Consider the following 12,293-nt stretch of genomic DNA (forward strand, 5'->3'; position numbering starts at 1 on the left):
TTCAAATGCTTGTCATGCATATCTGGTCTGCCTCTACTCGTGGAGCGCAGACCTTGGATTTGGTTGAATGAATGAGCCATGCTCATGTAGACCGGATGATCCAAATTTCCAGGAACATTCATGCTGTCCATTTACAGCCTACGGTTATCGTAGATTTTGGGCTCTTTCTTATGTCAACTGCAGATGCAACGGATTCATCAAGGTTCTTTCAAGGTTCTTTCATAATCGCATCTAACTTCTATCTAGAAGTGAAACATTTACACTCATCGACACTCAGATCTTCGACTCTCGCACCGAGCCCCGTCGCTCGGCTTTTTTTTGGGCCTGCGGCCAAGGTTTCGCTGATAAACCGAACAGCCTCATCGATCATTTTCGCAGTGACCTCATGGCCTGCCGTCTGGTCAATGATATCTTCGAATGACACTCCGCCATCACCGAACCACCCATCGGGCGAGATCGTCTGCTTGAACCAGTCAAGGAATAGCTTTCCCCGATGATAAGGAACGAGCTTGTCCACACCGCCGGACAGATTCAAAATGCGTTTACCAGCCAAGGCACGAGTCAGAATCGGCCGGAGCACCTGCTGTTCTTTTTCCGAAGGCTGCGGCAATGGCCCCTCGCGCAGAGGACTGGTTGATGGCCCACAATCCACATGCTGCAGCATCATACCGGCAGGATCATATTGCTTAGCAGTCTCCAAGAACGAAGTCGGCAAAGCTTCCGATCCAAGTACCTCGGCGCCGGGCGGGTCACTTTTGGTCCATGATGGCAGCTTTGAGAGTCGTGCACGGTCTGCCATCAGATTGATGTAGTCCGGACAGCCGATAATGACCACGCCGGCGCTGACACGAGGCTCATGCAGTAAACAGCTCCATGTCGCGTGTCCACCCAGCGAGACTCCCAGGACTAGATTCTCGGTGATTTGATGCTCGCCATTGGGGAATGTGTAGGAAGCAAGGTAATCCATAAGTAACGATGTATCTCTTGCAGTGCCCTCTAGATTTAGTTAGAATCTTATATCTTATGATTCACCCAGGTATTCTGTCACTCACGGAAGATGGAGAACATGTCCTGCGCATGTCGGGGATTGCCCTGTCTCCAGGCCTTATTGGCAAGAGGATCAATTTCCCGACTCCCATGGTTTCGCTGATCAAATGCAACAGCAATCAGGCCCTTGGCCGATGGATTTCCTTTATTTCTGGTGTTCCAGTCGGCAAGGACGGAGTTGGCAATGCTTGTCATACGTGCTTGAGAAGCTAATCTGGGATGCAGAAGCCATAGACATGCGACCTCCGAGGCTTCTTCATGAAGCTCTTCCAATCCGAAGACGGTCACTGATATACCAGCAATTGCGTAGACAGTCTGGGAGATGGAGATCGGGCTGGATCGGCCTGAATCATCATAGGACTTGATCGGGTCGTCGGACATTGTGAGGGTTGATAGAAAATGGTGGTAGCAACTGGGGGGTGTGGGATGCAGATATGGTCGAGAGAGGGGTTTAAATGGTGGGGAGGAATAGCTCAATGGTTCTCTGTTAAAGGCGACTCGGGTATTCCGTATACTACAAAAAGCCGAGGCGACGGAAGTACGGAGTAGCCTCAGGGAGTTCCCCTACTTATGTATATAGTAGAGGTCCCAGGTCATTATCTCGATGAGTTTTTTTCTTTCTTTCTTCTTCTTTCTCTTTCTCTTTCGCTTTTTCCAAATTTATATTTCGTTCTCCCAGCTACTCATGGTATATGTTATATGCCACTATGTACATCAATGTGAATCTCTCCCTACTCTATCATGGGATAGCACATTTACATCCTCCTGATCGGTGCAATATTCTATAGCGTACCTTGTCATTGAGAACAGTATTCCGTCCTCTATACTCCGTACTCCATAATCGTACTATATAGCGCCCCCTAAGCCCCCTTTTTTCCCAAAATCTGACCGCCCGCTTGGGACCGGGTCTCCAGTCGGAGGCCAGCAAACTGGGGCGCGACTCCACTGTAAACTAATTTATCTAAAGCTCCTTTAATGTCAACAAGGTGTTCATGTCTCCTCCCTTTATCCAAGTTCCCTAAATTTCTCATTGGGATAATGACGAATGCTGGTCAGCTTTTGCCAGGTCATTGATCCAAATGTAATGTTCCTGAACTCCCCCACCCCCTGGACGGCAACTGATAATTACCTTGCATTAGCACCAACATGTCGGCCTCTTCAGCTCACAAGGACGTCGAAACTGGCTCGCTGAAGGCTGAAGCAAAGAATCCAGAGCCCCTTACAAGTTCCAATGGACCAAACTCAGCGCCGCAGTTCCCTCCTCCGACCGAATCCAAGAAACCGGCCTCTTTCAACCAGGCCCAACCCACAGACGATAAGGAAGCAGATGGAACCCTGGGCGACAAGGAAAATGCGCGTTCATCGTCCCTGAAACACAGCTCACCGAGGGGCAGGTCATCACTGAGCATTCGACCGCCAAACCGGTCAACCGAAGACCCCCAACCATGGAGTCGCCCTCAGCATCAGGCGTCCAACCCTGGAATGTCTCCTCCATCCCGTGCCCAGAGTGTACAATTCCGAGATACAGACAACGAGGCTCCCGACATATCTCAGTCCCGGCCGCAATCTCGACCTGCATCCCAACATGCCGACGATGATGATCAGGGTCCGAAGGGGAAACAGTCGTTGTTTGGCAAACTCAAGTCCCTCGCTACTACGCCCGCATTTGCGTCGCACTCGCGATCTCCAAGTAGTGCCAGTGCGGACTTCCGACCGGCCCCAGGCGATATGGTTACACCTGGATCGGAAAGGGGAGAGTTCCGTTTCCCAGAGCCCCTGGAAGAAGAAGGAAGTGAGATCGATGCTGACGCGGAGGAGAGCGGCGGCGAGCAACGTGAGCCCCGGGAAAAAGAAAAATGTCACGGCGGCGGAAACAACGAGAGGAAGAAGGTGGTCCTTACACGGCACCTACAACGCCCAAAACGACGCGCAGGCCATCGTTTCACTTTTCATCTTCGTTTGCGCCATTCGAGAACTATCGCACTAATCTGTTCCCCCGAAGAGCGAGCACGACGGACTTCATGCCCCAACCACGGGAAGGCGTTTCGGAAGATGAAGGCCGTGAGAGGCTCAGTCGGCGGATGAGAAGCCGTCCATGGGCTAATACACGGGGTGCCAGTTATACTGACCGGGACGCGGATGCCAATCAAGACGAACAGCGGCCGAGCAACTTGAGACGACTGACTGGGTTTGGCGGGCCATCTGGAAATGATGAAAGCCTAACAGCGAGCTGGAGACGCCATCGAACTGAACGTGGCACAAGTGCCAGTGCTCAACGATGGAAGCAAATCAAGGCTGGTCTCAAGCTCATTGGGCAACGACGAAGGCCAGATAACGCTGTGGACAATAAAAAATCCGCAGAGTTACTGGCTGAACTTGCTTCGGCTGTGCCTGCTGCGCTTATCCTGGCTAGTGCTTTCCAACGAGATGAACATGGCAGCAAGAGGATCCCGATTCTCTTGGAGCAATTGAAGGTTCGAGTCACAGACAGCCGTATTGACTCTCACTCCGGCGATCGTCATCTAGTCTTCCGGATTGAAATGGAATACGGAAGCGGCATGACCCGTATGAAATGGATCATCTTCCGCACGCTGAGGGATTTTGCCAATCTGCATCTCAAGTATAAGCTTCATCTGGGGACTCAAAAGTACATTCAGCTACGTACGAGCGAAAACAGCCCGAGTCTCCCTCGCTTCCCCAGAAGTGCGTTCCCCTACATGCGAGGCGTGCGAGGTCTTGAAAGCGAATTCGAGGATGAGGATGAAGAAGGTGGTTATGAGACCGGTGCAGAGGGCATGAGTGGGACAGAGAGGCCTTCGACAAAGAAAAAGCAAAGTCAACAACCACACCAGCGTAAAGTCTCTGGTCCACTTGCCCGCAGAAAATCCAGTATCACCAACCCGGAAGGAGACTCGGCCGCAGGGCCTTCCTCCGCCCACGAAGGGGGTGCCAGAAAAGAAACATACCCTGGCAGGCAGCGGAAGAAGCTCGAGCTTTATTTGCAAAAGATGATCAGGTTCCTGATATTCAGGGCTGACAGCAATCGCTTGTGTAAATTTTTGGAATTATCTGCTCTGGGCGTCCGCCTGGCCGCTGAAGGCAGTTATCATGGCAAAGAAGGTTTCTTGATCATCCAATCCTCCAAAGGTCTTGATTTCCGCAAAGCCCTCACGCCTTCTTTGGTCAAAAAGCGCCATTGGCCCAAATGGTTTTTGGTCAGGCACAGCTACGTAGTCTGCGTGGATTCACCTGAAGAGATGAACATTTACGATGTCTTTTTGGTGGATCCCCATTTCAAGATCCAGACACCGAAATTGAGTCTACGCAATCAACATCCGAAGGATCTTGCCAAGTCTGCAAAGCAATCTGCGAGACATCCTCAACACCACACCCTCCGCCTTGAGAACTCTGAACGCAAGCTCAAACTACTAGCTCGGAATGAGCGTCAATTGCAACAGTTCGAAGACTCGATCCGTTTCATGGTTGCCAATACCCCCTGGATGCATCCGAATCGGTTTGATAGTTTTGCGCCTGTGCGACAAAATTGCTTTGCGCAGTGGTTGGTTGACGCACGAGACCATATGTGGGTTGTCTCACGAGCAATCAACCAGGCAAAGGACGTTATCTATATCCATGATTGGTGGCTGAGTCCGGAGCTGTACATGCGTCGCCCTGCTGCCATCAGCCAGAAATGGCGCCTGGATCGTCTCCTGCAGCAGAAAGCTCGAGAAGGTGTCAAGGTGTTTGTCATTATGTACCGCAACATCAACTCCGCCATTCCCATTGACTCGGAGTATTCCAAGTTCTCTCTCCTCGATCTCCATCCCAATATCTTTGTTCAGCGATCACCAAATCAATTCCGACAAAATACCTTCTTCTGGGCCCACCATGAGAAGCTCTGTCTTATTGATCATACTATCGCATTTGTCGGTGGCATTGATCTGTGCTTTGGGCGTTGGGATACTCCTCAGCATCAGTTAACCGATGACAAACCTACTGGGTTTGAAACCACTGACGGTCCCAAAGATGCAGACCATTGTCAACTTTGGCCCGGTAAGGACTATTCCAATCCCAGAATCCAAGATTTCTATGACCTTGACAAGCCCTATGAGGAGATGTACGACCGTAATGTCGTGCCGCGAATGCCATGGCACGATATTTCCATGCATGTCGTGGGCCAGCCTGCTCGGGATCTTACTCGTCATTTCGTGCAACGGTGGAACTATATTCTTCGCCAACGGAAGCCCACGCGGCCGACGCCATTCCTCTTGCCGCCACCTGATTTCAACCCCGCAGATTTGGAAGCTCTGGGTCTTGATGGCACATGTGAGGTACAAATACTCCGGTCTAGCAGCATGTGGTCGACGGGAACACCCGATGTCACTGAACACAGCATCATGAATGCCTACGTGAAATTGATTGAAGAATCTGAACATTTCGTCTACATCGAGAATCAGTTCTTCATCAGCACTTGCGAGATTGATGGACGCAAGATTGAGAATCTCATTGGAGATGCCCTGGTTGAGCGTATTGTCCGAGCAGCTAAGAATGAGGAAGCATGGCGCGCTGTCATTGTCATTCCCCTCATGCCGGGCTTCCAAAATACTGTGGACAGCGAAGGTGGTACAAGTGTTCGCCTCATTATGCAGTGTCAATACCGTAGCATCTGCCGTGGAGAAACATCGATCTTCGGCCGCCTCCGTGCTCTGGGAATCGAACCCGAGGATTATATCCAGTTCTACAGTTTGCGAACTTGGGGCAAGATTGGACCACAAAAGCAATTGGTTACTGAGCAACTTTACATTCATGCCAAATGCATGGTCGTTGACGATCGTGCTGCTATCATTGGCTCCGCGAACATCAACGAACGATCTATGTTAGGTTCGCGTGATTCAGAGGTTGCGTCTATCGTGCGAGACACCGATATGATCATGTCGACCATGAATGGCAAGCCGTACCTTGTCGGTCGATTCCCGCACACTTTGCGTATGCGTCTGATGAGAGAGCATCTCGGAATTGATGTCGATGAGCTTATGGAACACGATTTCGCTACTGAGGAAGAGCTACGCAAAATCCAGGTCGCCGAAGGAGTTGATCACCAAGCTGATAACCGAGAAGAGCGAAGAGGTTCAGGGTCCTCGGCCATTGAACGACAAGATGAGAGAGAAATGGTTGAGCGCCGGCATCGTGTCCAGGATGAGTTCCTTTCTCGCTCTGAAGCCATGTATAGCTTTAATCATGATGTCGATTGGGAGCAAGGTAGTAACCCTAATCTCAAATCCAATCGCAAGCTCACTGCCGACCCGCGAGTTACTGAAAATCCTGATCATCGGAAGGACGTGGGCGGTGATGGCCCTGATCATCTGACAGCGGCTATTCAAGCCGGATTGGGAGTTGGTCGAGATTCAGCGATGGAAGCCAATGGAAGAGAAGCTTTGCTCTCCCCCATCGCCTCAGAGGGTAAGGGTACTATTGAACGGCCGAAGTCATCATCGCACAAGCCCTCTCGAACACTTTCGACCCCCAAGGACAGACCTGAAACATCTGGTGAGACAAATCGCGACTCCGAGATTAATACGGATATCCCGTCACAGGGGCATGGGTTGTCTGGGTCATCAAGTCGCGAGTCTGAGACCGGCGGCACTGGTTTGACCGCGTCTAGAGAAGAAAGCGAAACCTCGAAGCATCATCATCCATCCGTTCCAGACCTCAGGCGCATCTACATCGACAATGATTGCATGAGAGACCCGATCATCGATGGCTTCTACCTCGACACATGGCAAGCCGTCGCTGAGAAAAACACTAAGATTTATCGATCTGTGTTCCGCTGCATGCCCGACAACGAGGTGAAAAACTGGAAGGAATATAAGGAGTATGCCGCATATGGCGAACGTTTTGCAGAGATGCAGAGCCAACAGGGGAACAAGCCCGCCCAGCCGCAACAAAAACAAAGTGGCCCTCTCACACCCGGTGGTGGCGTCAGCTCTCCTATGTCGATCGCCTCTCAGTTGTCTTTCATCGGCCCCAGAGCCGAAGCAGCGCAAGCAGACCCGAAAAGCCCCCAGTCAATTGATGATAAGATTGGGTCTTGGAACGAATCTGGTCGTCTTCCTCAGTCTGAGCAGCTCGCAAAGCAAGAGACCTTGTCGTCTATGGGTGAGAAGGCCGCAACGAAAATGGCATCGGACCCGAACTTAACGACCACTACCCCGAATGGGACCAATGATGTAACTAGTCTTGCCGCCGGGGAGGATGCCGAGAAACCACGCTCGGCCTCAGCTCATGTCGATTACTCTGAAGCCGTGAACCTAAACTCGGCGAGTCAGTCTCGGAGACGCAGGCGCAGAGCTACAACGATTGGCTCTAAGCGTGACCCTCATGGTATAGATGAGTACTTGGATAAAGGCCGTGCAGAGGGTCTCCTTAACAAGACTCAAGGCCACCTCATCTTGTGGCCATATGACTGGTATGTCTTGAATCCGCTCTCATTCGATTTGATATCCACTAACGATTTCTCGTCTACAGGCTCGAAAAGGAGGAGCAGGGTGGAAACTGGCTATATGCTTTGGATCAGATTTCTCCTCTGGAGATCTAGTAAGTTGTCCCTTGAAATTTGTTACATGAACATGATATTAACCTATATATAGTAACTAATCTTGAATTGCTTTGCACTTGACGGCGTATATTCTGCTCTGTTTGTCTACGTTGGAATTCTCGAGCGCCGCCATAGCGATTGATGCATTTTCATTTTCTTTGGATCTGGCTGTTTGGCTGATCATTTCAAGTCACTGCTTTAGGTGATCAAGGGCTTCTTGTGTGCCCATTCGGTAGTAACACACGTAATTAAAACCTGGATACACCAATATTCTTGTTCACATGTAATATATATTTCATGCATGGCTGCTACACTCATTTGCCGAAACCAGTAGTCAATTTCTTGATTTATTACTCCAGTACGGAGTGATAGTTTGATTGATAGAATGTCTTGAATTTTAGATGAAGTAAACAGGGAATGAATTGAATTCAAAATTATATCTATGCGGTGGTAGGCTCCTCCGCAACGTAGTGCAGGTAAGCTCCCAACAACTTAGTGCCCTCAATGTAGTTTCTCTTGTCAAGTTTCTCATTGATGGAGTGGGCAGCATCAGTCGAACTTCCCATGGGGAGGAGCAAGACGTTCTTGCCAGTGGCTTGCTCAAAAGTCAATGTGACGGGAATGCTGTCAAATCATTAGTCGGGATGCTACTTTTTTTTGATGGAAAAGAGTCTCTCACCTTCCACCCTCACGGGTCATATCGGGCTCGACGCCAAACACCTGCTGAACCGCCTTGCCAGCGGCCGAGAAGTTCCAGTGCTTGGGGCTGGCAACCCACCACTTACCATCGTGCTGCAGCCAAACATCCATAGTGTTCTTACTGTTCAGCTTGGCAAACTCGGCCTTGATGTGGTCGAAGACCAGCTTATTCACATCGGCGCTCTCCATGTTGGGAACGGTACGGATAGAGAATTTACCAATGACCTTAGCGGGAATGACGGTCTTCGCACCGGGAGCCGAGTAAGCACCCTCGATACCGTGGATAGACAGAGAGGGGTATCTCCATCTGGCCATCAAAGTGCGCTCCTTGGTAGAGTGGATGCTTGTCTCGGAACCCAAGGACTCGTGGAGGTTATCCATAGAGTAGCTAATGTTTGGATAAAGGGTCTGCTCTTCTTCAGAGAGAGGGGCAACCAAATCCATGAGACCGGGAATCAGGATATTACCCTGGGGATCAACCAGCTTGGAAAGCACGTTGACCAGATCAGTCATGGGCTCGTGGGCAGAGCCACCGAAGACACCGCTGTGCAAGTCTTGGGCGGGTCCCGAAATGCTGATGGAGTAGTAGTTGCAGCCGCGCAGACCGTAGGTGAGGCAAGGCTTCTCAGTACCGAGCCAGTAGTTATCAGAGATACAGACAGCGTCGGTATCCTTGAAGTACTTCTTGCTCTCAGCCTGGATAAAGTCATCCAGACCCTCGGATCCATACTCCTCCATTCCCTCGAAGCAGCATAGCAGGTTGACGGGGAACTCAATGCCAGCCTTGCGGTGGGCATCAATAACATTGAGCCAGCCGAGAACGGGTCCCTTGTCATCAGTAGAACCACGGCCATACATACGGTCCTTCTCGTCAATGGTCAACTCAAAGGGCTCGGTGGCCCAGCCGTCTTCCTTCAGAGCGGGCTGCACGTCGTAGTGTCCATAGACCAAGATGGTACGCTTGTTCGGATCGTTACCGTATCGCGCAATGACTACCGGGGGAGCTCGAGATGCTCTTTGCCGGGCTGCTTGCCCAATGGTCGTTGCTCCACTTCAGCTCCAAGAGCTGTGAGCTCATCGGCAAGGAATTGGCCCATCTGGAGAGATCAGCATTTCTTTTTTTTTTTAATTCCGCGCTGACTGAGGGGACACTCACGCGGAAGACATCCTCTCGGTTCTCGTCTTGCGCCGAGATAGATGGGATTGCAACCGCCTTCCGTAGACCTTGACCAGAATCAGCGAGGACCTTGTAAGATACCAGCATTACCTACGATCGATGAAGTCATTGGACGAGGCATCGACCCTTTTGACACGTTAGCGTGGGGGATGTTTTTTTTTTCGCTTTCAAGGCAGACTTACTGTTTGAAAAAGGGCTCTAGCTGGGGCGCCATTTTGGAATCACTGATGTAGCCGTAGAAGAAGCGTCGAGAGGAGAGAGGAGAACGAACAGCTGGAGAAATCCGAGAGAATAGAGGTCCAGGTTTTGCGAAAGGAACGCGACGGAGGGGAAAGAGGGGCATGCCGTCTTTGCCCTGAGGTAACCGCAGAGAGTCCAGGGAGTGTGTCTTATCACGTAATTGGTTTCCGCCCTCAGTAGCGACGTTACAACGGACTTCCTGTTTGGGCCTAAATACGGGACTTCGGCTCTTTTTGATTTATTGTTATAAAAATGCTTAGGACGGCAAGACAGGTAAGAAGTTGGAAAATGGAAAATATTATTCGGAATTCTACTTATGTTCGATATCGCTGGTGAAGTACGAGTTGAAAATTTGGTATGGAATACATAAACAATGCTAGATAAGCTAGAATACAGGGATTTTCTTTACAAAGACCTTCTCCGGTTGGATCTTGACTAGGCGTCACGTCCCCAGGCCTCCCGCCGCAGTTGACGGTCCTCTCTGGCCATACGGCGCTTGGGACCCCAGCGCGATTGCACGGCCTCCAAGATCCGAGCTTGGATCTCTCTCTTCTCTGGACTGGCCTGGCAAACCATAGCAATAAACACGGGCGAGCAGTCAAAACGTTTAGCGAGCTTGTTTCGGCTCCAGGTCATCGGGTCGTTCTTGCGGAGATTGCGGATTTCTTCAATGTCTGAAGGAGTAAGATGATATTTTCTTTCGGGCATAGACTTGTAGACACCGGGAAGATCATCGGCGTTAATTGTCGCAGCAGAGGAAATGCTTGATGCTCGCCGAACATCATCGGTGGGCAAGAATTTGGATGGAGTGTGGTAGACATTGGGAGCGCTGGATGGCGGATTGTGGATAATGTGATCGTGAGCCAAGTTAGACGGGTCAAAGGCAGAGTCTGGCTTCACACGTAGGCGCTGCTTGGTGCGTCGGTATGAAGATTGATTGCGTCGGAATCCAAGCGCCAGAGAATCCGACAACGAGGGAAGAAGAAAAGGCAACGTGAGGAACGGCCGCTTCGTCGCAAGAGAGGTCGCCATTGTCCTGGTCAATTGGGAGGGGGATTGATCAGAAACTGGAGAGTTGAAATAAAATGGTTAGCTAAGCTTCATGAACATGGTTTCATAGGGATAAACTGACAGGTAGGACTTGACTTGGAGTGAAGGACCGGAGGTGTTGGCATCTCGCGCTCCAAACCCGAACTTTTTCCCCTGGTCTCGTGACTCCCCCTTGGCCGGAGGGTAATTACCGTACCGTATTGAAAAGTATATCTATGTATCTGGTACCCATGATTAGTCTTTCATTCCAGCTCAGTATAAAAGTACTGGGTACATGCACCTATAGAGTCGAGTAACGATCACGTTGGGCTTCTTCCCTCCGGGGGGAAGGATCACCTGGTCGATTTCTCATGTCATCATCGAAGCCGGGCTGGAGACACTTCTCAAGGTGAACTAACTCCCATTTACTTTATCTACATATTGAACCAGATCATGGCCACGGTTTGACAGAGTTCCTTCAATGTCAGACTTAACAGATCAAAAGCCAGGCGAGGCTGAAGCTACCACAAGAGCCTCGAAACCTGCTGCTTTCACATGGGGCAAGAATCAAATCAACACAGGTTGCATATCACCTGTCAGATCTTCTGAAGGCCTGCGAACACCAAATCATGATACGACCAAATACATGAGGCAGCCTTCGTCGCCCGACAGCTCATCACACTTGCCGCCTCGTATACATTCCCCCGCTTCCCAGATATTTGAAAGAGATGTGCAGGAAGATATAGTGTCAGCACAAGCGTCGCCCTCTATTCCGGCCCACATTCGCACCGAGAACTACATTCCACCTGTCCTCGAAGCATCATCGGCCGCTATCACAGACGATCATCTTGATCCAGATTCAGTCGAGATTGTCACGCATAGCCTACATCAGCCGGCGGGTGGTGCATCGGGAGAGCAATCCATGTCGTCCTCGGGCATCGACCATCCCCCCAGCCAGCCTAATACAGATGACCTACCTCCAAGTTATGGGGCACTAGAAACGACGGACGTACGTCGGTTGAGCTTCATTTCCTTTGCCGACGTTGTCAACGCCGAGCAGACGGAAACAAATGAAGCTCATTCTGGCGCGATGTCTCGGGAGCGCCGAGGAGATCTCAATCAATCTCCCTCTCCATTGCGTTCCTCTTCTTCACATGGATTTGGCACTCCGCCGCCAACAAGTATCGCGACCTCTTTCAAAGGGCCTGAAATGTCTCCCACTCGATTCCCTATTGCTAGTTCTACCCAGAGTCCGATTTCTTCGAGTTTTGGAGGAGATCTCAATGTAGAGACCATGCGACAGGCTTTGAGAAAAACCGCCAGTGGAGATCTAGGTATCACAAGCCAGGCCGCGAGTACCGTAGGAGATGACCCGCTTGATCGCAATTTCTAGCAAGTCCAAATCTCTCTCAAGGCGTTCAAAGGGGTCTCGTTTCTATTCAAAGTACAGTGTGATAGGCCATGGTATTATGCTTTCTATCGTGTTACATAGTTCAATTTATGGAT

General features: G+C 50.5%; 5 protein-coding genes across 5 annotated transcripts; 2 read left to right on the forward strand and 3 right to left on the reverse strand.

Moving 5' to 3' along the window:
• Window positions 1-262: 262 nt before the first annotated feature.
• On the reverse strand, window positions 263-1,428 carry N7457_006061 (uncharacterized protein; the record flags this gene model as incomplete). Its single annotated transcript, XM_057177105.1, has 2 exons — window positions 263-996; window positions 1,053-1,428. Coding segments are annotated over 2 exons (1,110 nt in total), but the record flags the coding sequence as incomplete, so codon positions are not given.
• Window positions 1,429-2,193: 765 nt separating this feature from the next.
• On the forward strand, window positions 2,194-7,701 carry pld3 (phospholipase D; the record flags this gene model as incomplete). The annotated part of the gene is made up of 4 exons (XM_057177106.1): window positions 2,194-2,881; window positions 2,935-7,513; window positions 7,573-7,641; window positions 7,695-7,701. 4 exons carry the CDS (start codon window positions 2,194-2,196, stop codon window positions 7,699-7,701), a joined length of 5,343 nt encoding a protein of 1,780 aa, XP_057031408.1.
• A 381-nt stretch (window positions 7,702-8,082) lies between these two features.
• Window positions 8,083-9,861, reverse strand: N7457_006063 (M20 family dipeptidase; the record flags this gene model as incomplete). Its single annotated transcript, XM_057177107.1, has 4 exons — window positions 8,083-8,266; window positions 8,322-9,392; window positions 9,498-9,554; window positions 9,701-9,861. 4 exons carry the CDS (start codon window positions 9,859-9,861, stop codon window positions 8,083-8,085), a joined length of 1,473 nt encoding a protein of 490 aa, XP_057031409.1.
• Window positions 9,862-10,193: 332 nt separating this feature from the next.
• On the reverse strand, window positions 10,194-10,790 carry N7457_006064 (mitochondrial 54S ribosomal protein mL58; the record flags this gene model as incomplete). Its single annotated transcript, XM_057177108.1, has 1 exon — window positions 10,194-10,790. One exon carries the CDS (start codon window positions 10,788-10,790, stop codon window positions 10,194-10,196), a length of 597 nt encoding a protein of 198 aa, XP_057031410.1.
• A 478-nt stretch (window positions 10,791-11,268) lies between these two features.
• On the forward strand, window positions 11,269-12,180 carry N7457_006065 (uncharacterized protein; the record flags this gene model as incomplete). The annotated part of the gene is made up of 1 exon (XM_057177109.1): window positions 11,269-12,180. One exon carries the CDS (start codon window positions 11,269-11,271, stop codon window positions 12,178-12,180), a length of 912 nt encoding a protein of 303 aa, XP_057031411.1.
• Between the last annotated feature and the right edge of the window lie 113 nt (window positions 12,181-12,293).

This window comes from Penicillium paradoxum, assembly GCF_028828445.1.
Source record: "Penicillium paradoxum strain IBT 22861 chromosome Unknown utg000005l_segment0_segment0, whole genome shotgun sequence".
Taxonomy (NCBI): domain Eukaryota; kingdom Fungi; phylum Ascomycota; class Eurotiomycetes; order Eurotiales; family Aspergillaceae; genus Penicillium; species Penicillium paradoxum.